Raw genomic sequence first — 26,906 nt, 5'->3', positions numbered from 1 at the left:
GTAGGAGTTGTGGTTCTACGTTCTAGGAATTGTGCTACGGAGGACCAGAAGATGGAAGATCCAGTGCAAGTCATGGACATGGTGCTCCGACTGAATGAAGAATGGAAGTTGGTACAAGAGCGAGCGACGAGTTCCTCCACGCGTGGACTGGTGGAGCAGTGGTGCCTGCTAGACGAGGGTTTGGGTGAAGGCAAACGGCGATGGTGCAATGTCGACAGCGCTGGACTTCGGAGCGGGGACAGGTCCTATGGGACCATCATGGTGCGCTCCTTGCCAGGGCGCGCCACTTCTTTCCCTCTGCTGCTGACCAGGAGGCGGAACTACTGGCCCGCCTGCCGCAGGGCAATCCGGCTGGCGATGGAAATAAACGTGTGGAAGCTCTTCCACGAGACTGATTCTCAGTCCGTGGTGAGCAAGATCAAAAACAAGGCGAAAGATTTCTCGCTTAATGGCCACCTGGTCAATGAGATGAAGTCCCTGCTCCATTCGTAGCAACAAACACAGGTACACCTGCGCATCCCTGCGTTGCTCTGATCCCCATCCTAGCTCAACACACAACACAACAGCAACGATGGAGTATAATGTCGGAAACAGAAATCCATCGGGTGAATCGCTAGAAACAAACACAGGTACAACAAAGGTTCTCCAACAAATTGTTCGGCAGAAGGTACTTTTACACAGTACTCGCAATACGGAAATTAAAGATACATGCATGCCACGCCGCACAAACACACAAGTGTGTTTTTCGGGCAACAGTATACAACAGCAGCAGATTGAACCAACCACAAAGTAAAATGTTCGGAAAGGTAAAAACGACAAACTGAAATTAATGGATAGGGTACTTGGATCGATCCGGCGGACGGACCGCCTCAGTTGAAGCCAGTGAGGTCCAGTGTGGCCTCGTCCTCGGACGTCTGGAACTCCCTCGAGGCCATCTGGGCCACGTCTTCGTCCTGATCACTGCTGCCACCGGCGCTGCTGCGGCCCGTCTCGCTGCCGTAGTAGCCGCCACCGGGGTGCTGGGGGAGCGGGAACAAGTTAAGGTTCGTGCATGCAGCATGCATGCGTCCCTGGGCACTAAACATCTGCGGAAATGCCGGCTCGGGTCCATAGGGCAGCAGGTTGTTGCTGTAGGTCGGGTAGTAGTATCGCTCCAGCATCTCGCCGCTGTAGGCGTTGAGGTCCGGCAACGGCACGCTCAGGTTCATCATTCCTGCTTGCGACGATGACCCGGCAGCGTTGGCTGGGTGGAGGTACTGACCCATCCCGTGTGGGCTGGAGACGGCCAGCATTGCAGCGGCACATGGAACGATCTGGCCGTCATACGCGACGCCGGCCGATGGAGACGGTGGCGCCACGTTCTCGTCAGCCATCATTTTGTCGCGGATGTACTCCTCGAGGAGGGTGAATTGCCCCGGGGCGGCCTGTTGGCTCGTCTTCTTCTTGAACCGGCGCTTCGACTTGAGGCTCCGCTTTGTGGCGTTCCAGTGATTCTTGACGGCGTTCTCCGACCGGCCGGGCAGGCACCTCGCGATCGACGACCAACGGTTTCCGTGGACCTTGTGCGCGTCAATCAGCATTATGTCGTCCGCCTCAGTCCAGATGTGCTCCTTCTGGAATGTCAATCAAAAGTTAATGTCTCCAGATGATTGGCACAAGCAAGTGTAATTGAATTGCATATCATACTGGACATATTAGTACTACGATAGTATATTCATTCTGAGACGGAAACGTGGTAGTTTTTCAAATTCGCCTGGTAGAAATAAATTGCGTCGCTGAATCCTCGCAACAAAGCTCAATAATATATAGACATCTGAAGCTTGGCCTGGCTGAAACTCAGGAAAGAGTAACAAATAATCATTAGAAATTGAATGGTTTTTTTCGAACGTCTTCAGACGGCAAGGTCCTCGAGCAATTCATATGCGTATAGAGATGAATTGATCGTGCCTACAAGGGAAACTGAGCTAAAACCCCATATGGTGCTTTGTTAATAAAAAAAATTGGTCAAAAACAAAGACAATAGGCGGCCACGCCGCTAAACATACACGATTTTCAGACGCTTGTGCATCTGCAATTCTGCAAAAAAAATTGTAGAACTAATGTGCTTGACCATTTTCTCCCTCCAATCTCTTCTCAAGGGGCACGGACAAAATTACTCATGCGAACAATTAGTGGCCTTGATGAAGAAATTGGCGCAGTTAATGATTAAAATAAAGTCATGCAGCATGACGAACTATTCATTCCTCACTTAATACCCACTCCCGAATTGTACGGCCAAAAGTTCAGCATGCTTCGAACGTAGTAAAAACTAAACTAAGACAATTTAGATTTCCGAATCATATAGATCTATGAAAGATTTCCCATAATTAAAATCAGATCAAGACTATAAGCTGCGATGGTGCGTCACCTTGATGCCGGGGCGCACGTGATTTGTCCATCGCTCACGGCACTGCTTGCCGATCCGTCCCGGGAGGTGCTCTGAAATGGTTGCCCACTTATGTTCGCCATGCTCATCGACCAATCTCCTGAGAAGTCTGCAAACAAGAAAGCAAATTGATCAATTAAGCAGAACAGCTTGAATGCCTGGAGATCAAGCTGCTCAAAAAACGACTCAGATTCAGCTGTTTCACGTACTCATCCTCTTCCTCCGTCCACGGTCCTCTGAACGGTGTCGCCCCATCGTTCTTGGCGGCAGGTCTTTGTCGCCGGACCACGGGGATCTCCACCGGGACGGCCTCAGCGCCATAACCCGCGGCCGCGTGGGTCCCCTCCGGCATGATGAAGGTGGAGGGAGGCATGCCCAAGCCGGAAACGAGCAATCCCGTGTCGGGGAATCCTGCCGGAGCGCTGCCAGCTTGCTGGAAGTGGGGAAAACCATGGGCAGGGCTCAGGATGTACCTTTCGAACCTGCCGTGCACGTCCGCCGACATGGCTGCCACCGCCGCCAGCTCCTGGTTCAAAAGCATCTCCCCCAACGACGCCATCGCCGGAGGTCGGAACTCGGAAACAAAGGAGGAGGTCGGCGAAGGGGGGTGGAATTTCGAGGAATCGAGCGAGAGAGAGAGGGGAAGAGTCTGGCACAGGGGAGAAGGCAAGTCGCTGTCGAGATGAAGATCCAGGGACCCGCATCATATAGAGCAGGAGGTGCCGCCTCAGCCTTTAATCTCCGGGCCCACGTTCATCCGACGGCGGGAAACCTTCCAAGAATATGACGTTCCAAGTACACACATTCCACAGACCAGGCGAAGATGGGCCCTTGGATCCCGTCTCTGTCTCTGGCGCCCCATGTAGACCAGGCGTAGCCAGTTTTCTCAGGAGGTCAGCTGTTGCGCAGTGGGCCCGAGCTGTCGGTACATCTCACTCGAGCAAGCAAGAGCCAGTTCGGATGACGAGTTTGTTGCAGCTGACAGGGAGGCGCTGCTCCACACAAACTTCCAAATATAGGTATGTCCGTATGCGCATAAAGGACTCTTGCATGCCACTGAGAACCCAATGGCAACTTTTTTCAGCGGAATTCGATCGTTGGTGTGCACGTAAAAATTAATACATTTGCTGAGAAATACAATTCCAATCAATTAAATTAATACATTCCACACAAATAAATATTCCTGGTTAAAAAAATTCCAGAAATACAAGCTTATGTACTTCGTAGATAAGTAAAAAATGAGTGTTAAACCTTTACAACGTCGATTTTGTATGTTAAGCATTCAATACCACAAACAGATATTTTGCTTAGATTTCCTACTAAAGAGTCATGTTAAAAGTGGTGTGTTGATCTTGTTGATTCTATGACCAATACAGTTATATGTGTCGGAAAACGAGTGGATCACTATAGGCCCTCGAGATCTATGAAAACGACGAGTCGGAATATGCAACTTGTTCTTTTCGTGTCGGCGACATCGCAATCACAATCCATGAAAGTGAAAAATATGTGTGACTTTTTCTTATCAATTACTGTTGAGTATCTATAGACGATGCAGATAAAACTGCTATGACATTACATATCGAAAAGAGCGATAAAATGGTACGATGAGCATTTTCACGTGCTAATGAGAATGCAACCTACAAACATTTAAGGTATGCATGTTTGTGGCTAGGAATTATTGCAAAGGTCTTTAGGTTGCATATATTTTTGAACAAGTAAAGGTAAACGGCATTGGTATGTCGTTAATCTATGATATAGGCGCAACGGTAAATGGCACTGATATGTCATACTCTATGATATAGACGCAACGATAAACGGTATTGGTTTGTCATTACTATAGGATATAGGCGCAATGGTAAATGGTACTGGCCTGTCGTCACTGTATGATCTAGGTGCAACGGTAAACAGTATTGGTATTTCCTTACCCTGTGATAGGCGCTGCCACGTTAACTGTCGTCTGGTAGGGAATAATGATGGTCATACTTGTGGTCGTGACCCATGCTTCTTTTCAGTTTTTCTTTGAGAACCTAAGTTCGGCGGCTCACAATGTACTAACCACTTCGATCCCCCGGTCATAGAAAAATGGCGATCAGGGAGACAACCAACTCCTCCCTCGCTGTGCCAGTGAGGCTATGGGTTATCTCCACCTCCGGTCGCCACTCTGGCGACGGATGGCTGGGGAAACCCTGGCTCTCTGCATTGGTTGTAGTTAGGGTTAGTATTAGTGTGTCCCGTGGCGATGTTTGGATGGACGTGACATCAGTGCTTGGAACAAAATTTCCTCGATCTCAGCCTCATCTCGACGCCGCCCCTGGCGGTGAACTCTGGGGAGCTGTGGGTACCTTATTCCACCGTTTTCTTGGTGTTATAGATCTGGTGGTGTTTATTGTGTCTGTAGCGGATTCTATTTCGTGCGTGTCATCTTTGTTTGGGGGAAGATGAAGGTCCAATTAAGTACAAAGTTGGAGCCTAGTGAGTGATGGTTACAGCATTCTGCTCTGGCGACATGCGGCGCATCTGGTTTCAAGGAGTACAGGGATGATCCCCAATCAACGTGTCACAACGACAATGACCTTGCCAGCAGCAAGCCTCTTCTTCGGCTCACATAGCCCTCATGGTATGATGGTGCTTTTTCGTCTCTGAAGACGGCAAGTGGCAAGGATGGTGGTTCCTGAAATCCGCTTCGGTGGAGTTTTGTTGCAAATGTTTTCTGGACATGTGTCCTCTCTCCTTTCCGCTCATGATTTTTCGCAAGTTCGTGTTGTAATTTGATATTTGTTTAATGGTATGCGGAAATTCTTAAAATAGATAGAAAAACCTAGCGCTGTCAGTGTTTGATCCCATATTTTCGTGCAATTTAGCAGGTTGACGAAAGATGTGTCTACGGTCACACATAATTTCATATTTAAATTTGATCCACACATATAGAAAAGAGGGAAATTTAACTATAAATGCCATCCAAATTTGTGTCTTTTGTGTGGTTTTTACACTGTCCATAAACGAATCCTTCTTTTTCCCCTATATATTTCAAAGTTTAGTATCATGTTTGTGGCACTGGAACTCTTCTTTGTGCGTCGCTGTGTAGGAAGTGAGGGGGGGGGGGGGGGGCTGAGTGATGTTGGCAAACACAATGATAAATTAATGTTATATGAATGTATGCATCGTCCTGATGCAGAAGCCGGAGGTAATCCTCCTTTCCGGGAAAAAAAGGAAAAATTGATAAATTAAGAGTCTGTTTAGAACTGAGTCGGCCGAGACTTAACGAAGTCTCAGTCGAGTGACGTTAGCGTAGTTTTTTTTCCTACAAGCGGTACAGCCGGATGCTACAAACGGCAACGAAAAATGTTGCAACGGTATTGCAAGCAACGACCACAAATGCTACAACCGTTTAAACTAAAAATGCTACAACCGTTCTAACTAAAAATGTTACAACCGTCAATGAAGGAATATTGCAACCGGTGAGATGACATGCTACAATCGATGAGGGACGGCATGCTACAACCAGCAAGACAGATGCTGCAATCGGTAAGAACAAAATGTTGCAAATGATGTCACGAAATGCTATAAGGTCGACTAAGACTTGGCTAAATAACAGTTGACTGAGGTTTAGCAAGTCCGATAAATTAATGTTGAATTGGTTTTTTATTACATAATTTCGGTCAATTTATCTTATCGCATCTTAACCGAAACAACGGCCGCGTTACTAGGACGGTAAAATTCTATGGGTGACAGCCAGGCACCCTCGTGACGTGGTTGTGCAAAGCATGTGTGACGGGGTAGGGCACGCTGCGTGAGTGAGACAAGGAGGAAACGCAAGGCGCATACAAGGCGAGATGCCGGTCACATAAAGAAATCAAAAAGGCGAAACGTCACACTGGAATCTGCCAAAAAGCACGCAGTGAGGCGCGGAGTATAACTAATGCAAAATGTCCTCAAGCAAACGCTCGAGCAGCCTGAAGGAGGAAGGAAGCTTCCTTCTCGTCTTCCTTCGGGACGGCACGCAACCCTCGGTTTGGGCCAAATGCGGTTATGGATGGCATGTCCGGAAATAAGCCGAATGCATGCGTGCTCTGTTTTCCTCGGGGCCTATGCATGCTTGCCAAACGTGAGCCAGTCCGTAGTTCTTTTTTGTGTGGGGTAGCCAGTCCGTAGTTCTTATTTTTTTTCGCGAAAAGGTCCATACATCTACTAATCAGCACACACCATTACAAAGCACCCCTCAAAAGAAGAAGAAATTACAAAGCCGGTTTGTAGTTTTTTTTACAAAAAATAATCAGATCTATTATAAAAGTTTATCAAAAATATAAAGTATCTCAAATATAATAGAAATTACGTCGAGGATTCGAGACCATCGAGAATGAGGCATTGACGTTGCGTTCTCGTCGCTCCCCTATCAGAGCAGGATGGACCTTGTCGATGACAGACGGTAAGTCTTGGTGCACGTGCCCAAGGACCAACGCCCTTGAGTTGCATTTGTCGTTGTTGAACTCTTGCATAGATGTGAAGCACCTGACATCAAATCTCGCCACATGACGAGAAAACCCCAACCTCACCAACCGAAGGAGACAATGGGAATCTATGTCGGAGCTCCGTCGACTAACCAACTCTATGCGGAGCGGAGCCAAGACAAAATTGAAGAAGAAGCGTCGCCATCCGCCCGAGCGCCGCACCTGCGAGGACTAAAAAGACCTAACCTAAACTACTAAGTGGAGCGAACGCACCGAGATTCCCTGTGACGCCCCCGACTTAATTGGCGGAGCGATTCCGTCGGGGTTACTTCCCTCCGAGAGGGGAAAATCGAAACCATCGTCATCACCAACAACCCTCTCATTATGGGAGGGTCAATCTTCATCAACATCTTCAACAGCACCATCTCATCTCAAAATCCTAATTCATCTCTTATGTTTAATCTTTGTATCAAATCCTCAGATTGGTATCTGTGGGTGACTAGTAGTGTTGATTACATCTTGTAGTTGATGCTAGTTGGTTTATTTGGTGGACGATTATATGTTCAGATCTATTATGCGATTCAATACACATCTGATCTTGAGAATGAATATGTCTTGTGAGTAGTTACTTTTGTTTTTGAGGACATGTGAGAAGTCTGGTCACAAGTAATCATGTGAATTTGGTATTTGTTTGATATTTTGATGATATGTATGTTGTAATTCCCTTAGTGGTATTATGTGAACGTCCACTACATGACACTTCACCATCTTTGGGCGAATGGGATGCATTATGGAGTAGTTATTAGATGATGGGCTACTAGAGTGACAGAATCTTAAACCCTAGTTTATGCGCTATTTTCCGTAAGGGGCTGATTTGGATCCGTATGTCTAATGTTATGATTAGATTTTATCTTAATTCTTTTTTCGTAGTTGCGGATGCTAGCGGGGGGGGGGGGGGTTAATCATAAGTGGGAGGCTTGTTCAAGTAAGGACAACACCCAAGCACCGGTCCACCCACATATTAAATTATCCAAGTAGCGAACGGGAATCAAACAAACATGATGAAAGTGACTAGATGAAATTCCCGTGCATCCTCAAGAACGCTTTGCTTATTATAAGAGATTGTTCCGGCATGTCCTTTGCTACAAAAAGGATTGGGCTACCTTGTTGCACTTATGATGCGACACCGTCTTCGGAGAAGAGGGTGTTCAAGGGAAGGTGTGAAAGAGAACCAACTTTGGTTTGACTAAATGGCTTAGAGACATAATGAGGTAGCTTCTGGAAAACTCTCATTGGAGGTGGTTGGCGGTTCCCGACCAAACATTGTTCAATGGAGTCGAACAATGTTTCCTTTAGCAGCAAACTCGAGTTTTGTGAACCTTTCGCAAGTTGGGATATCCAAACTTGTGCAAAACATTGTTTCGTCAGAATCGGAACAATGTTTCTTCAACATAAAACATTGTTTCGTCAGAATCGGAACAACTCATTTCTTCATGAATTCCTAACTTTGTTTTTTCGCCATAAAACATTGTTTTGCACAGACTGAAATGTGTTTGGCCTTCTTCGATATCGCACCTGAGTTCAACCAACAACAAAGGAGGTGAAGGCGCTACCATGTTTTCAGGGTCAAATGATAGGCTTAAGTTAGCGTTCACCTGATCATGTATTTGCATTGCGCGACTTCTTGTGATTGGACCATTGATGATTGGCGGTGTGGTGCCCATGGTTGGGATGTCCTCATCATCCTCCCGCTCTTGAGAAGGAGTCATCCTCAACTCTAAAGGTCCAAAGTATGGGGAAAGATCAGAGACATTGAAGGTTGGGCTAACACCATATTCTTTTGGAAGATCGATCTTGTAAGCATTGTCGTTGATCCTCTCGAGCACCGCAAAATGGTCCATCACCGCGTGGCTGCAACTTGCACTTGCGTTGCTCAGGAAAACGGTCCTTCCAAAGGTGTATCCATACCAAATCGTCTTGCTCGAACACCAGCTTCTTCCTGGTCTTATTTACCCGCTTCATATATAGTTCAGTCATTTTCTCAATATTCTCCTTTGCCTGGGCATGAAGTTTCTTGACAAAATCAGCATGCGTACTTGCATCAAGGCTGGTTCATTCCTGCATTGGCAAAGACAAAATATTGATGGGAGCAATAGGTTTGAATCCATAAACAAGTTCAAATGGGCAAAATTTAGTGGTCGAATGTACCGCCCTGTTATACGCGAACTCCACATGAGGTAGGCACTCTTCCCACATATTCAAATTCTTCTTGAGGACTGCTCGTAGCATCATGGACAATGTTAGGTTGACAACTTCAGTCTGTCCATCAGTTTTGTGGGTGGCATGTTGTGGAAAATAGGAGCTTGGTGCCAAGTTTTTCTCACAAGGTCTTCCAAAAGTAGCTCAGAAATTTGGTGTCACGGTCTAACACAATCGTGCGTGGTACTCCATGTAGCTGCACAACTTCCCTGAAAAACAGATCAGCAATGTGTGAAGCATCATCGCTCTTATGACATGGGATAAAATGTGCCATTTTGCTAAAACGATCAACTACTACAAACACTGAGTCACTCCCCCTCTTAGTCCATGGTAAACCAAGAATAAATTCCATAGAAATGTCTTCCCAGAGAGTATTCAGAATAGATAGAGTAGTATATAAACCATGTGGATTCAAGTGGGGACTTAGCTTTGTGAAAAATCTTGAATCTCATCACGTAGCATTCCACGTCATGTATCATTCGCGGCCAAAAGAAGTGATCAACAAGTACACTTTAAGTTTTCTTAGCTCCAAAATGTCCCATGAGACCATTAGAGTGATCCTCCTTCAAGAGCAACAAACAAACAGAACAATCTGGGATGCACAATTTGTTAGCTCAAAATAGAAATCCATCAAGCAAGTGAAACTTCTCCCACCCCTTTCCCTTGTTACACTTTGAAAATGGTTAAACAAAGTATGAATCATTAGCATACAATTCTTTGATGCTTTCTAAGCTAAGGATTTTAACATCAAGTTGGGAAAGTAAAATGTGACGCCTAGACAATGCGTCGGCAACAACATTATCCTTCCCTTTCTTGTACAATATAAGGAAAAGACTCTATGAACTCACTCCATTCTGCATGTCTACGGTTCAGTTTGAGTTGGCCCTTTAGATGTTTTAAAGATTCATGGTCAGAATGTATTACAAACTCTTTTGGCCACAAGTAATGTTGCCATGTTTCCAGAGATCGAACAAGTGCATACAATTCTTTATCATAGACCGGATAATTAAGACTTGGACCATTAAGCTTCTCACTAAAGTAGGCAATGGGTTTACCTTCTTGCATTAGAACTCCACCAATGCCAACACCACTTGCATCACATTCAATCTCAAATGTCTTACCAAAATCAGGAAGTGAAAGCAATGGGGCTGATGTCAATCTCATCTTCAGTTCTTGGAAGGACTTGTCTTGGGCATCACCCCATTGGAATGGAGTGTCTTTCTTCATTAACTCATAATGGGTGCAGCAATGGTGCTAAAATCCTTCACGAAACGGTGGTAGAAACCTGCAAGTCCAAGGAAGCTACGTACTTGGCTCACATTTTGTGGAGGCATCCACTCACGAATAGCCTTGATCTTGTCTTCATCAACCTCCACACCTTTTGCTGAAACAACAAAGCCAAGAAACACAACCTTGTTTGTGCAAAATGTGCACTTTTCCACATTAGGATACAACTTTTCCTCCTGTGGGACAACAAGCACACATTTTATATGTCCAACATGATCCTCCAAAGTTTTGCTATAAATCAATATGTCATCAAAGTAAACCACTACAAACTTGCCAATGAAGGATCTAAGCACATGATTCATCAATCTCATGAAAGTACCAGGTGCATTCGTTAATCCAAAAGGCATAACCAACCATTCATACAAGCCAAATTTTATCTAAACGTAGTTTTCCATTTGTCACCGTCTTTCATTCTTATTTGGTGGCAACAACTTCGCAAATCAATTTTGGAAAATATGGCGGATCCACAAAGTTCATCAAGCATGTCATCGAGCCTAGGAATAGGGTGTCGATATCTCATAGTTATGTTGTCAATGGATCTATAATCAGTGCACATGTGCATGGTACCGTATTTATTTGGAACTAAAAGAATGGGAATGACACAAGGAGAAAGACTTTCCCTTACATACCCTTTGTTAAGAAGATCTTCTACTTGTCATTGAATTTCCATCGTCTCCTTTGGGTTTGCTCGGTACGCTGGTCGATTTGGTGGTGGGGTGCTCGGAACCAAGTCAATTTGGTGCTCAATGCCCCACTTTGGTGGCAAACCAGGTGGTAGCTCCTTGGGAAACACATCCTCATACTCCTGCAAAAGATCAAAAACAACACTAGGAAGAGTTGAGGGTAAGTCGTTAGCAGCCAATAAAGTTTCCTTGTACAGGAGTACAAAGAATGGAGTATTACATTCTCTCAGTTCCCGCATATCCCTTTTCCTAGCCATCATAACTAATCCCTGTTTTTCCCAGGGCTTGGTCATATTTGGCTGTGGAGCTTTTGGCTGTGGAAACACTCCCTCACTATGTTCGTGGCTCACTCGTTGTGTATGATCACCCTCTCCCTTTTTCTTTCCTTTTCTTTTCATCTCATCAATATAGACTTCCTCGGGTGTCATGGGCAGCCAAGTGAGCTTTTCTCCTCTATGGACAAAACATAAGCGATTCACACGCCCGTTGATTTGCACATCGCGGTCATGCAACCACGGTCGTCCAAGAAGCAAGTCACAGGCATGCATCGGCACCACATCGCACTCAACATCATCCTGATATGTCCCTACTAAAATTGGTATTCGCACGCTGCTAATCACCTTAATAGCGCCACAATCATTCAGCCATTGCATGCGGTATGGATGTGGGTGACGTTTTGTTTGCAACTGAAGCTTCTCGACCATCTCTGTGCTTGCAATATTGTTGCACCTGCCACTATCAACAATCACTCGACATATCTTTGAGTTGATAAGGCAATGGGTGTGGAAAATATTATGCCGCTGACCCTTTTCCTCCTCCACAACCTGGGCATTAAGTGAGCGACATACAACCAAAGCTTCACCATCAAGTTCTTCATGAGATAAAATAGTGCCTCCTACTTCCCAACCTTGCTCCTCTTCCACTTCATCATTCACACCTTCAGGTCACTTTCAGACTCCCATTCACCTCGTTCATTGATGATCATAGCTCTTCTGCTTGGAGATTCCGAAGAAATGTGACCTCTTCCTTTGCACTTGTGGCATTGAATGTCGCTGCTGCGTGTGGAACTCTTTTCTGGAGGTGGAGCAGAGGATACTCCTGCTGCAGATGATGACCTCTTATCTTGATTGCAAATAGCAGGTGAGGTAGCCGTCGAGCCATGTGGGTTCCTAGGTGGTGTACCCTCAAACTAAGAACCATATGGTTGTTGTGTTCGCTGCCATGAGCGTGTGGTGGTGAGGCCTTGGAAAGCACGAGTACGACTGATAACCCACAAGTATAGGGGTCGCAACAGTTTTCGAGGGTAGAGTATTCAACCCAAATTTATTGATTTGGCACAAGGGGAGCCAAAGAATATTCTCAAGTATTAGTAGTTGAGTTGTCAATTCAACCACACTTGGAAACTTAATATCTGCAGCAAAGTGTTTAGTAGCAAAGTAATATGATAGTAGTGGTAACGGTAGCAAAAGGTAACGATAGCAAAAGTAATGTTTTTAGTATTTTGTAGTGATGATAGCAATAGCAATGGAAAAGTAAATAAGCGAAGAACAATATATGGAAAGCCCGTAGGCAATGGATCGATGATAGAGAATTATGCCGGATGCGGTTCATCATGTAACAGTCATAACCTAGGGTGACATAGAACTAGCTCCAATTCATGAATGTAATGTAGGCATGTATTCCGAATATAGTCATACGTGCTTATGGAAAAGAACTTGCATGACATCTTTTGTCCTACCCTCCCGTGGTAGCAGGGTCCTAGCGGAAACTAAAGGATATTAAGGCCTCCTTTTAATAGAGTACCGGACCAAAGCATTAACACATAGTGAATACATGAACTCCTCAAACTACAGTCATCACCGGTAAGTATCTCGATTATTGTCACTTCGGGGTTAACGGATCATAACACATAATAGGTGACTATAGACTTGTAAGATAGGATCAAGAACTCTCATATATTGATGAAAACATAATAGGTTCAGATCTGAAATCATGGCACTCGGGCCCTAGTGACAAGCATTAAGCATAGAAAAGTCATAGCAACATCAATCTCAGAACATAGTGGATACTAGGGATCAAACCCTAACAAAACTAACTCGATTACACGATAAATCTCATCCAACTCATCACCGTCCAGCAAGCCTAAGATGGAATTACTCATGCACGGTAGTGAGCATCATGAAATTGGTGATGGAGGATGGTTGATGATGATGATGGCGATGGATTCCCCTCTCTGGAGCCCCGAACGGACTCCAGATCAGCCCTCCCGAGAGGTTTTAGGGCTTGGCGGAGGCTCCGTATCGTAAAAGTGATGAATCCTTCTCCTTGATTTTTTCTCTCCGAAACCAAATATATAGAGTTGGAGTTGAGGTCGGAGGATCTCCAGGGGGGCCACGAGGTAGGGGGTGCGCCCTAGGGGGGCAGGCGCGCCCCCACCCTCGTGGCTAGGGTGTGGGCCTCCTGGTCTTCTTATTTTGCAAGGATTTTTTATTATTTCCGAAAAGATGTTTCGTGAAGTTTTAGGTCATCCCGAGAACTTTTGTTTCTTCCCATAAATAACACCATGGTGATTCTGCTGAAAACAGCGTCAATCCGGGTTAGTTCCATTCAAATCATGCAAGTTAGAGTCCAAAACAAGGGCAAAAGTGTTTGGAAAAGTAGATACGACGGAGACGTATCAACTCCCCCAAGCTTAAACCTTTGCTTGTCCTCAAGAAATTCAGTTGATAAACTGAAAGTGATAAAGAAAAACTTTTACAAACTCTGTTTGCTCTTGTTGTTGTAAATATGTAAAGCCATCATTCAAGGTTTCAGCAAAGATTATAAACTAACCATATTCACAATAACTCATAGGTCTCATTCTTACTCATATCAATGGCATAATCAACTAGCGAGCAATAATAATAAATCTCAGATGACAACACTTTCTCAAAACAATCATAATATGATATAACAAGATGGTATCTCGCTAGCCCTTTTTGAGACCGCAAAACATAAATGCAGAGCACCTTTAAGGATCAAGGACTGACTAGACATTGTAATTCATGGTAAAAGAGATCCAGTCAAGTCATACTCAATGTAAACTAACAGTAATGAATGCAAATGACAGCGGTGCTCTCCAACTAGTGCTTTTTAATAAGAGGATGATGACTCAACATGAAAGTAAATAGATAGGCCCTTCGCAGGGGGAAGCAGGGATTTGTAGAGGTTCCAGAGCTCGGTTTTGAAATAGAGGTGAATAATATTTTGAGCGGTATACTTTCATTATCAACATAACAACCAAGAGATGGCGATATCTTCCATGCTACACACATTATAGGCGGTTCCCAAACAGAATGGTAAAGTTTATACTCCCCCTCCACCAACAAGCATCAATCCATGGCTTGCTCGAAACAACGAGTGCCTCCAACTAACAAGAGTCCCAGGGGGAGTTTTGTTTGCAATTATTTTGATTTAGTTTGCATAAAGCATGGGACTGGGCATCCCGGTGACCAGCCACTTTCTCGTGAGTGAGGAGCGGAGTCCGCTCCCCTTGAGAATAACCCGCCTTACATGGAAGATACGGACAGCCCTAGTTGATATATGAGCTATTCGAGCATACAAAACAGGATATTTATTTGAAGGTTTAGAGTTTGGCATGTACAAATTTACTTGGAACGGCAGGTAGATACCATATATAGGTAGGTATGGTGGACTCATATGGAACAACTTTGGGGTTTATGGAGTTGGATGCACAAGCAGTATTCCCGCTTAGTACAGGTGAAGGCTAGCAAAAGACTGGAAAGCGACCAGCTAGAGAGCGACAACAGTCATGAACATGCATTAAAATTAATCAACACCGAATGCAAGCATGAGTAGGATATAATCCACCATGAACATAAATATCGTGAAGGCTATGTTGATTTTGTTTAAACTACATGCGTGAACATGCGCCATGTCAAGTCACTTAAATCATTTAGAGGAGGATACCACCTTATCATACCACATCACAACCATTTTAATAGCATGTTAGCACGCAAGGTAAACCATTATAAGCTCCTAGCTAATTAAGCATGGCAAAAGAAACTATGATCTCTAGTTGTCATTGCAAACATGTTTATTCATAATAGGCTGAATCAGGAACGATGAACTAATCATATTTACAAAAACAAGAGAGGTCGAGTTCATACCAGCTTTTCTCATCTCTATCTGTCCATCATATATCATCATAATTGCCTTTCACTTGCACGACCGAACGATGTGGATAATAATAATAATAGTGCACGTGCATTGGACTAAGCTGGAATCTGCAAGCATTTAATAAACAAGAGAAGACAAGGCAATATGGGCTCTTTTGTCAGATCAACAATAATGCATATAAGAGCCACTTCAACAATTTAATTATGGTCTTCTCCTATCGACCCCCAAACAAAAGAAAAGAAATAAAACTATTTACACGGGAAAGCTCCCAACAAGCAAAAGAAGAACATGAAATCTTTTTGGGTTTTCTTTTTAATTACTACTACAAACATGGAAAGTAAACTAATTAAAAACTACAACTAATTTTTTTTGTTTTTCTTAAGGTTTATTAAACACACAAGAAGAAAGCATAAAAAGGAAATAAACTAGTATGGATGATACAATGAAAAGGTATGAGCACCGACATCTAGCAATGAGTGTGTGAACATGAATGTAATGTCGGTAAGAAATACGTACACCCCAAGCTTAGGCTTTTGGCCTAAGTTGGTTTATGGCCACGGCTGGCCTGGCGGATATCCATAGTAATAGTTGGGGTCGTACTGCGATGCACCAGTCATTGCATCGTGGGCTGCAGCTTGGAGGCGAGCTATCTCAGCTCTCCTCTTAAACTCTTCCGCCTCCTCTCTGGTTATAAAATATCTCCTTTTTGCCTGAAAGTCAAAGAAAGTAGAAGCAGGGAGAGCGACGTGATAATTGCATCGTCTGTCAAGGATTAGTCGGTATTGGAGGAACTCATCGTTCCTCTCAACAAACTGATGACGAACCATAGCCTCATAATCCAAATAAGCAGGAGGCAACTCAATATCATCTTCATGTATGGTTATACCAAGAAAATTAGCTATGCGGGTTGTATAAATTCCACCAAATAAATCTCCATTAAATCTATTAAGATGCAACCTACGTGCAACAATGGCTCCCAAATTGTAAGATTTATCTCCTAACATAGCACTCCTAAGAATACAGAGGTCAGGGACACACATGTGACATGCCTCATCTTTACCATTAATGCATCTACCTATGAAGAGAGCAAAATAATATATAGCAGGAAAGTGAATGATCCCTATGGTAGCTTGTGTTATATCTCTAGATTCCCCAACAGTTATACTAGCAAGAAAATCTCTAAATTCAGATTTGCGAGGTTCCCTAACACTACCCCATTGTGGAAGTTTGCAAGCAGTGGTAAAATCCTCTGAGTCCATCGTATAAGATTTTTAATAAAGATCAAACATGACAGTTGGAGAATTGTGTGAAGATGAGAATTCAAACCTCCTCACAAAGGAACTAGTGAGATAGTGGTACTGGCGGCACTTTTCCTCCTCGAAGCTCACAAGATCAGCGTTACGCAAATATGCGTTAAATTCTTCCTTGATTTCCGCTTGATCCATAAAGTCCTATGAAGACCATTCACAGGGCCGCACTGGAGCGTCCCTTGGTGGCTCATCATTAGCATCACACATTGCAAGCCTGGGCTCTTGTTTCCTTGAAGAGCCACCTTGGTACATTTTCCTAAACATATTTCTTCCTTTGAAAAATTTCTGAAATTTTTAGTAACTTCAAAAATAAAAGTGAACCAAACTCAACAATATTGATAGCAACTACTCCTACAAGTTCCTAGAGCCTATATCATGCATCAAGACTACTTGGAACCACATAAATTTGACATGCAAGCTCAAGAATAGGGTCACCTAGGCAACACAAATTTGCAATGAATAAAACTAATTGGACCAATGGAGGAGTCACATACCAAGGAACAATCCCCCCAAGCAGTTTTGTCAGAGGTGCTTTGAGCAAGGAGATCGAAAATGGCAGCAAAATGAGCTTGGACTCGGGTTTGAACTGGATAATCGTGTTTGTGGGAGGAAGAAGAAGTGTGTGGGTGCAGGAATAAGTGGAGGAGGGCCACCATGGGCCCATGAGGCAGGGGGCGCGCCTAGGGGAGTAGGGCACGCCCTCCACCCTCATGGCCAGGTGGATGCTCCCCATGATGTGTTCTCAGTGCCAAATATTCTCAAATATTCCAGAAAAAATCATATTTAAATTTCAGGGCATTTGGAGAACTTTTATTTTCAGGGTATTTTTATATTGCACGGATAAATCAGATAACAGACGAAAAATACTTATTTTTATTTTATTTAATATAAATAACAGAAAGTAAAAGGAGGGTACAGAGAGTTGTGTTTTCTAAATTCATCCAGCTCATGATCATCAAAAGAAACCCATTAACAAGGTTGATCAAGTCTTGTTAACAAACTCATTCCGAGTAACATGGAACCGGAGAATTTTCGAATAACACTTGGTTACCTCAACGGGGATATGCACATCCCCAACAATAAGAATATTATATTTCTACTTGACAGTAGGAAGAGGAATTTCAAAATCTCCAAAAATAATCGATGGAAATTTTCCAATAGAATTGATACTGTGGACTTGAGGTTGTTTCCTCAGAAAGTGTACCGTATGCTCATTACCATTAACATGCAAAGTGACATTGCCTTTGTTGCAATCAATAACAGCCCCTGCAGTATTCAAAAAGGGTCTTCCAAGAATAATAGACATACTATCGTCCTCGGCAATATCAAGAATAACAAAGTCCATGAAAATAGTAACGTTTGCAACCACAACAGGCACATCCTCACAAATACCGACAAGTATAGCAGTTGATTTATCAACCATTTGCAAAGATATTTCAGTAGGTGTTGTAACATCCCAAATTTTCAATTTGGAATGTTATACATTAGGTCATCATGCATATCATATTTTATTTTGCTTTTGGTTTTGGATCCTAGAAAATCCTAAGCAACTCAAGGACCCACGAAGAGAGTTGGGGATTTCGTTATTTACATATTTGAGTTTTCTCAAATTATGTAAACAGGATCATTTGATTTTATTTATTTTATCATCAATTATTTGTATTACAAAAATATGAGATAGGGAATAAAATGACTTTCCCAAAATATAGAAATATTGAGGATTTAATAAAAAAATCAAATAAGATTTATTTCGGAGTTTTTCGGTATTTTTTATTTGAATTTAGGAAAAATGCGTGTTTTTCAAAGTTGTAGTTTGGGCCCAGATAAATGTTCACTTTATCGGGCTTGATTTTAGGAACCCGGCAAAATTTATTTCGTGATTTTTCGAGTCCATTTAGTATTTCTTTTTATTTTTCTTCCGAGCGGATTTAAAAAAAATGGAAACCGACTACGGGCCGTACCCGGCCAGGAAACCTCCGCCCGGGGCCTTTATATAGCGCCCGAGCCGGCCCGAGAGAGAGAGAGAGAGAGGCCCGAAGCCAGCTAACCCTAACCCTAGCTAAGCCGCCGCCGCCTCCCAGCCCCGCCGTCGCCGCCGCCCGCCGCCGCCGACTCGCCGGAGCGCGCGCCTTTCGAGGTTCGCCGCCGCCCCATTTTCCGTGCTGTTAAAAAAATCTGTTCGTCGTTTTTTTTCTTTTCGTCGGATTTTCCGCGGTTATTTTCTGATCGCGATTTCTGATCCGATTTTCGTTTTAGTATAACTTTTCGCTCGTTTATCGGAATCAGGCGATTCAAGTGCCTGGAGTTTCGTCTCGAAACCCTCTTTCCGACTAATCAACTTAAACATGTTTTTGCTATTGTAAAATTTGCCCTAGATCCATATTGCTCGAACGAAGTTGTTTTCTTTCGCCGTTTGATTTCCTTTGCTTCGTTCGATTTGATTCTTTTTGCCAACCAGGGTTCTTAAGTTGAACTTTCTGGTTAGATCTCTTATTTGAGTTTTACCTGTGCATTAGATGAGTACTTATTGTATGCTTGTTTGTTTGTCTGCGATAGAATACCCGGAGTGCGCCGCCTGTTACGTTGAATCTCTAGGTTTCACGGATCATCAGCAAGGCAAGTAACACTTTGATCATACCTTTTCTACAACCCAGTTTTATTGCATTAGATCAATCCTCACACATTGCATGATTAGGATCTAATTAAATTGTGGGATGGGAAGTAGATGAGGTAGTACCTATTACCTGTTTATTATCAAACTTTTGGGAGTTACTTCTACGTTTGCTTATTATGCCATGCTATGCCAGTAGACGTGGATTGGGTGAGTGATATCCATGACAGATGTGAGATTGATAATTAAGGGTTTATCTAAGGTGGCAACCTAACACACATCTGGGTGGATTGAGGCACCTGGGGTTACCAGGACTTGCCTGTTTTCTTTTGGACCGCCACCCAGGCTCAAAGGGATCATGAGATTATTCATACTAGAAACTTCCGTGTGCAGCCACAAGCCATTATGGGCTCTGGCATAGTTGAGTAAGTTGTGCGAACTCTTACAGTGGTAGACTAGCAGATGTAGGGGAAAGTAGGTGTACCGGTCTACCTGTCGTAAGGTGCTAGCGCTTCTGAAAGACTGTGTCTCGGTCATCCGTTTTCTCAAACACCCTGTAGTGCGAGAAACCAAACGGAGGCGATCGAGTCTTGTGGGGAAAAGTGTGCAAACCTCTGCAGAGTGTAACAAACTAATCATGATTAGCCGTGTCCCCGGTTATGGACATCTTGAGTATCTAGTACTTGGATTTTCATGTGAATCTCAACATGTTACTCTAAATTAATTTTGATGGGTTTTAATGATGTTACTTAATTGGGATTGAGAATGCTGTCAACCATTCTCAATGTTTCACAACCACCATGATAGTAATTAATTTTATTCCTTTGAAGTAGGGAAAAATTGGCTTTACGCAAAAACTGTAACCATAGAGCTTTCCACCAGCCAAATATGCATATAGTCTAGCTGTTGCATTCCATTACTCTCTATGTGTTACCTTGCCAGCATATTCCATGTGCTGACCCGTTTTCGGGCTGCAATGTTAATGTTGCAGACTTTTCAGACGACGATTAAGGAGTTTTAGGTCGTGGTTCTATACTCAGTGATGCCGTTGGAGTTGATGGACTCACTTATCTTCCAAGCGTTCCGCTGTTATCGTTATTAGATGGCCTTAAGCCATATTTATTGTAATAAGTTCTCTTTTGAGACACTCGTTGTAATAAGTGTGTGATTGCTACTCTGCTATAAATCCTCCGAGTACTGTGTGGTGTCAGCATTACTGATCCAGGGATGACACCGGAGCACAGAGATCAGACTGTTTGAGGTCTGGTCGCTACAGAGATGGTATCAGAGCACACGCTGACTGTAGGACACGACCACTAAGCTAAAAGACCTAGATCACTCTCTTCTGACTTCTCATCTTTTCTACTCTTTAGGATGGCGGATGCAAGGAACAAGTTCACCCAACCAGATGAAGATACACCCTTTGGACGCCACTTGAAGGAAGTCACTAGATACCTGAACATAGGAATACCAAGCTTCACGGGAACCTACAACGCCACTTTACCTGAAGAAGAGCGCTGGATGATACAAGTTCAAAGTTCCAGGAAGAACGTTCATGCCAGTCACTAAGCCCATAGAGTTTTCTTTTGATGCACCAACTTGGAGTCTAGGAAAGAGTATGGCAGCTCACATCGCCATGGGACGCATTGGAGAAGTCTACCGCAAGGATCTCAAGGATACTATCTACCAGATTTGTGGGCGCGGAGATGAACACTGGGAGATGATTAGCACCAGGAAGGATAGATCAATTGCAGCTTTTATTCAGGAGTTAAATCAGCACATTCGACGACAGGAGAATCAGATGTGCGCCGACATGATAGATCTGAAGAAGGCTAAGACTAGAATCAAGGAACTGGAGGAAGAACTCAAGGCCACACGCGATGGTTATGAAGAAGAAATTGAAGTATTGGTGGAGAAGAATGACGATCTAATCAAGAAGATTGGAGTATTATGGGAGGCCCGACTCCAGTAGATGAAGACGAAGAACCCAATGAGATTAGCCCGGAAGACTACATCATCATTGATGGCACCGATTCGGAACAAGATAGTAGCGATGATGACTATGTTGATGAAGCAGGAGCAGATATCATGGAGTCTACAACCGTAGAATATTTCTAGTAGACCACCTCATCAGTAGTAGTAGTCCACCATGTAAATATAGTAGTCCGAGCACTTTTGCGATAGCTAGATCGATTGTATGTCTTGTTTGATTGATTGGAGTGAATTGTGTGCTTTTGCCTCATGTGCATATGGGTAGTGTTTTCCCTTAGACCCCCTCTATTCTTATATCTCATCTTTTCTAAACCCTCAGATGCCTCCGAGACGTGACCCCGGATTTGCCTTTCCGCCGGAGCTCACCCAGTTGATCCAACAGCAGAACACCTTGATGCAGTTGCTAGTTCAGAATCAGAATCAGGGGAACAACAACAACAACCCACCACCACCACCACCTGTTGACCACTTAGCCCGTTTTCTTAGGCTAAATCTGCCGGTGTTTTCCAGTAGCACCGAGCCGATAGTAGCAGATGATTGGCTCCGCAAGATAGCTAGGGAGTTGACCACAGCAGGATGCATAGATGTGGAGAAGGTTAAGTTTGCCGCACATCAGTTAGAAGGACCCGCAGCATCTTGGTGGGAGAATTTCACAGCCACCTTCCCAGTCGACACTGTCACATGGGACTAGTTTCAGCAGGCTTTTCGTACTGGCCATGTTTCAGCAGGAGCAATGGCCATGAAGAAGCGTGAGTTTCGTAACCTACGCCAAGGAGGACGGACAGTTGGTCAATATGTGGAGGAGTTTAGTAAGCTAGCACGTTATGCCCCAGATGACGTCGCTACAGATGCAGCTAAGCAGGAGAAATTCCTGGAAGGACTGAATGATGAGTTGAGTATGCAGTTGATGGTAGCCACCTTCAACAACTATCAGGAGTTGGTAGATCATGCTCTTATGATTGAAGGGAAGCAGCAGCAAATTGAGAACCGCAAGAGGAAGTATGGACAAGGAAAGTATAATTCAGGAACCCAGCAGAAGCCTCGTTTTACCCCTAGACCGGGAGGACAATTTCAGCATACCCATGGAGTAGTTAGCTCGCACAATCACAATGGCACCAAGAATGGTAATGGGAATGGAGGAAGCAATGGACAGAACCGCAGCACCCCATCAACCCCAGCCAAGAAGGACTTGAGCCACGTCACTTGCTATAAGCATTCGAAGCCAGGACATTATGCAAATGACTGTCCTGAAGGACAAAACGGCAATGGAAGCTCTGGAAAGAAGCCGAACCCTTTCCACAGGGGACAGGTGAACCACGTTAATGTGGAGGAGGTTGAAGCTCAGCCCGATGCAGTAATAGGTAAGTTTTTGGTTAAGTCATTTATTGCACTCGTTCTTTTTGATACTGGTGCATCACATTCATACATATCAAGGGGATTTGTGGAAGAGTATAGCTTGCCCACTAGGATTCTTAAAACACCTATGCTAGTAAGCTCACCAGGAGCGGAGTACATGGCCAGTCAAGGATGTTTTCAAGTGCCATTAAGTATAGGAAGGCATGTTTTCCCAACGGATTTAATTATTTTGGAATCTCAAGGTCTGGATGTGATTCTTGGTATGGATTGGCTATCGATGTATGGAGGAAACACCGATTGCGCCAGTAAGACGATTTTGCTTACAACGCCAGAAGGAAGAAGGATCAAGTATGTATCCCGGCATGCGCCAAACAGGACACAAGTAAATTCCTTATCAGGAGTTGTGCAGGAGGAAGTACCAGTGGTAAAGGATTTTCCTGATGTATTTCCCGAAGAGTTGCCAGGCATGCCACCGGATAGAGACATTGAGTTTTTGATTGAGCTTTTGCCAGGCACTGGGCCAATATCAAAGAGACCATATAGGATGCCAGCAAAAGATTTGGTGGAAATTAAGAAGCAGATTAAGGAGTTACTGGATAAGGGATATATTCGCCCAAGTTCTTCACCTTGGGGATCACCAGTACTTCTAGTAGAGAAGAAGGATGGATCGTTAAGGATGGTTGTTGACTATCGAGGATTGAATGAAGTAACAATCAAGAACAAGTACCCGCTACCAATGATCAATGATCTGTTTGATCGATTGCAAGGAGCTAAAGTGTTTTCCAAGATCGATTTGCGATCAGGATACCATCAGTTGAAGATTCGAGAACAGGACATACCTAAGACAGCATTCACCACAAGATATGGACTGTATGAGTATACCGTTATGTCACTTGGTCTGACTAACGCGCCTGCCTATTTTATGAACATGATGAACAAAGTGTTTATGGAGTTTTTGGATAAGTTCGTCGTAGTGTTCATTGATGATATCCTGGTATATTCGAAGAATGAAGAGGAGCATAAGGAGCATTTGCGTTTGGTACTTGGAAAGCTCAGAGAACACCAATTATACGCCAAGTTCAGCAAATGTGAATTTTGGTTGAAGGAAGTAGGATTCCTCGGACACGTTATATCTGGAGAAGGTATAGCAGTAGATCCCGCTAAAGTTGAAACCGTGACCAAGTGGGAAGCCCCAACTACCGTTGGAGAGATCCGGAGTTTTCTTGGACTCGCAGGATACAACCGGAGATTTATCGAGAATTTCTCAAAGATTGCGAAGCCTATGATGGAGTTGCTGAAGAAGGATACTAAGTTCAAATGGACTGAGGAGTGTGAGGCTAGTTTCCAGGAGTTGAAGAAACGCTTGGTTACCTCACCAGTGTTGATTTTGCCAGATCAAACCAAGGATTATGAGGTGTATTTCGACGCTTCACGTCGAGGAGTTGGAGCAGTGCTTATGCAGGAAGGGAGAGTTGTTTCGTATGCCTCAAGACAACTGAAGCCCCACGAGTTAAATTATGCCATGCATGATTTGGAGTTAGCAGCCGTAGTGCATGCGTTGAAGACATGGAGACATTTCCTCATCGGAAATCATTGTGAGGTGTACACGGATCACAAGAGTTTGAAGTACATTTTCACATAGAAGGAGTTGAACCTCAGACAAAGGAGATGGTTGGAGCTCATCAAGGATTATGATATGAAATTACATTATCATCCCGGAAAAGCAAATGTAGTAGCTGATGCGTTAAGCCGTCAGAGCCATGTCAATAGGTTAATGACGGGAGAAATACCCAAGGAGTTAGCAGAAAATCTTCGTGAACTATGTTTGGAAATAATTCCGAGAGGCTATGTAGCAGCATTGGAAATTCAGTCAACTTTGATGGACAGAATCAGGGAAGCTCAGAAATCTGACAAAGAAATTGCCGCCATAAAGGAGAAAATGAGCCAAGGAAAAGCTAAAGGATTTCGTGAGGATGAGCACGACACCCTATGGTTTGAAGACCGTGTTTACGTGCCCAATAACCCGGAGATCAGAAAGTTGATTCTGCAAGAGGCACATGATTCACCATATTCGATTCACCCAGGAAATACCAAGATGTATTTGGATTTGAAGGATATTTTCTGGTGGACCGGAATGAAGAAGGATATTGCAGAGTATGTAGCAGTTTGTGATGTATGTCAGAGAGTAAAGGCAGAGCATCAGAAGCCAGCAGGATTGTTGCAACCATTGCCGATACCCGAATGGAAGTGGGATAAGCTAGGCATGGATTTTATCATGGGATTACCAAGGACTCGTTCAGGATATGACTCGATTTGGGTCGTAGTTGATCGATTGACGAAGGTAGCACATTTCATCCCAGTAAAGACCACTTACACCAGTGCTAAGTTGGCAAAGATATACATGACCAGGATCGTATGTTTGCATGGAGTTCCGAGGAGCATCGTATCAGATAGAGGAACCCAGTTTACATCAAAGTTCTGGAAGCAGTTGCATGAGACTTTAGGTACCAGGTTAGAATTCAGTACAGCTTTTCATCTGCAGACAGATGGACAGACCGAGAGAGTCAATCAGATTTTGGAGGATATGCTGAGAGCTTGTGCGCTAGATTATGGATCTAGTTGGGACGATAATTTGCCATATGCAGAGTTCTCTTACAATAATAGCTATCAGACCAGTTTGAAGATGGCACCTTTCGAAGCTTTGTACGGGAGGAGGTGCAGGACACCGTTATCATGGGACGAAGTTGGAGATCGCCAGTTGTTTGGACCAGATCTGATTAAAGAGTCTGAACAGAAGTGAAGTTGATTCGCGATAGGCTCAAGGTAGCCCAGTCCAGGCAGAAGAGCTACGCAGATTCTAAACGCAAGGAGACAGTTTACGAAGTTGGAGACAGAGTTTATCTTTGAGTATCCCCACTTCGAGGGATTAAGCGCTTTGGAGTTAAGGGAAGTTAGCGCCACGATTTGTAGGGCCATATCGAGTTTTGGAGCGTATGGGAGAAGTGGCCTACAAGTTGGAATTGCCAGAAGGATTGTCAGGAGTGCATGATGTGTTTCACGTTTCTCAGTTGAAGAAGTGTCACGCGGAGATGGCTGACATACCTTTGAGAGACACAGTGCCATTACAAGCCATCCAGTTGGATAACAATTTGACCTATGAGGAGAAACCAGTCAAGATCCTCGAGTTTGCCAGCCGAGTTACTCGTAGCAAGGTTATCAAGTTTTGCAAAGTTCAGTGGAGCCACCACACGGAGGATGAAGCCACCTGGGAGCGAGAGGAAGATTTGCTCAAAGACCACCCTCACCTATTTTCTAGCCAACCCGAATCTCGAGGGCGAGATTCATCTTAAGGGGGGTAGGTTTGTAACATCCCAAATTTTCAATTTGGAATGTTATACATTAGGTCATCATGCATATCATATTTTATTTTGCTTTTGGTTTTGGATCCTAGAAAATCCTAAGCAACTCAAGGACCCACGGAGAGAGTTGGGGATTTCGTTATTTACATATTTGAGTTTTCTCAAATTATGTAAACAGGATCATTTGATTTTATTTATTTTATCATCAATTATTTCTATTACAAAAATAAGAGAGAGGGAATAAAATGACTTTCCCAAAATATAGAAATATTGAGGATTTAATAAAAAAATCAAATAAGCTTTATTTCGGAGTTTTTCGGTATTTTTTATTTGAATTTAGAAAAAATGCGTGTTTTTCAAAGTTGTAGTTTGGGCCTAGATAAATGTTCACTTTATCGGGCTTGATTTTAGGAACCCGGCAAAATTTATTTCGTGATTTTTGGAGTCCGTTTAGTATTTCTTTTAATTTTTCTTCCGAGCGGATTTAAAAAAACGGAAACCGACTACGGGCCGTACCCGGCCAGGAAACCTCCGCCCGGAGCCTTTATATAGCGCCCGAGCCGGCCCGAGAGAGAGAGAGAGAGAGAGAGGCCCGAAGCCAGCAAACCCTAACCCTAGCTAAGCCGCCGCCGCCTCCCAGCCCCGCCTCCGCCGCCGCCGACTCGCCGGAGCGCGCGCCTTTCGAGGTTCGCCGCCGCCCCGTTTTCCGTGCTATTAAAAAAAATATGTTCGTTGTTTCGTTTTTTTCTTTTCGTCGGATTTTCCGCGATTATTTTCTGATCGCGATTTCTGATCCGATTTTCGTTTTAGTATAACTTTTCGCTCGTTTATCGGAATCAGGCGATTCAAGTGCCTGGAGTTTCGTCTCGAAACCCTCTTTCCGACTAATCAACTTAAACATGTTTTTGCTATTGTAAAATTTGCCCTAGATCCATATTGCTAGAACGAAGTTGTTTTCTTTCGCCGTTTGATTTCCTTTGCTTCGTTCGATTTGATT

General features: G+C 43.8%; 1 protein-coding gene across 1 annotated transcript; it reads right to left on the bottom strand.

The window, feature by feature from the left end:
- Positions 1-630: 630 nt before the first annotated feature.
- Positions 631-3,090, bottom strand: LOC125548859 (uncharacterized). The gene is made up of 3 exons (XM_048712387.2): positions 2,635-3,090; positions 2,408-2,534; positions 631-1,613 (listed from the first exon to the last, which is right to left on the bottom strand). Exons 1-3 carry the CDS (start codon positions 2,982-2,984, stop codon positions 870-872), a joined length of 1,221 nt encoding a protein of 406 aa, XP_048568344.2. The 5' UTR covers positions 2,985-3,090; the 3' UTR covers positions 631-869.
- Positions 3,091-26,906: the final 23,816 nt, after the last annotated feature.

Source organism: Triticum urartu, chromosome 3A (genome assembly GCF_056163025.1).
Source record: "Triticum urartu cultivar PI428250 chromosome 3A, HENAU_Tu73, whole genome shotgun sequence".
NCBI lineage: Eukaryota > Viridiplantae > Streptophyta > Magnoliopsida > Poales > Poaceae > Triticum > Triticum urartu.
Note: the sequence above shows the minus strand (reverse complement) of the source record. Positions and strands in the feature narration are given on the sequence as shown.

What these genes read in the sequence shown, in the direction of transcription:
- LOC125548859 (XM_048712387.2), bottom strand. Translation starts at nt 2,984, where the DNA reads ATGGCGTCGTTGGGGGAGATGCTTTTGAACCAGGAGCTGGCGGCGGTG. An exon ending in TGGACGGAGGAAGAGGATGA is followed by an intron (nt 2,535 to 2,634) that starts GTACGTGAAACA and finishes TCTTGTTTGCAG; the next exon opens with ACTTCTCAGGAGATTGGTCG. An exon ending in ACGTGCGCCCCGGCATCAAG is followed by an intron (nt 1,614 to 2,407) that starts GTGACGCACCAT and finishes TTGACATTCCAG; the next exon opens with AAGGAGCACATCTGGACTGA.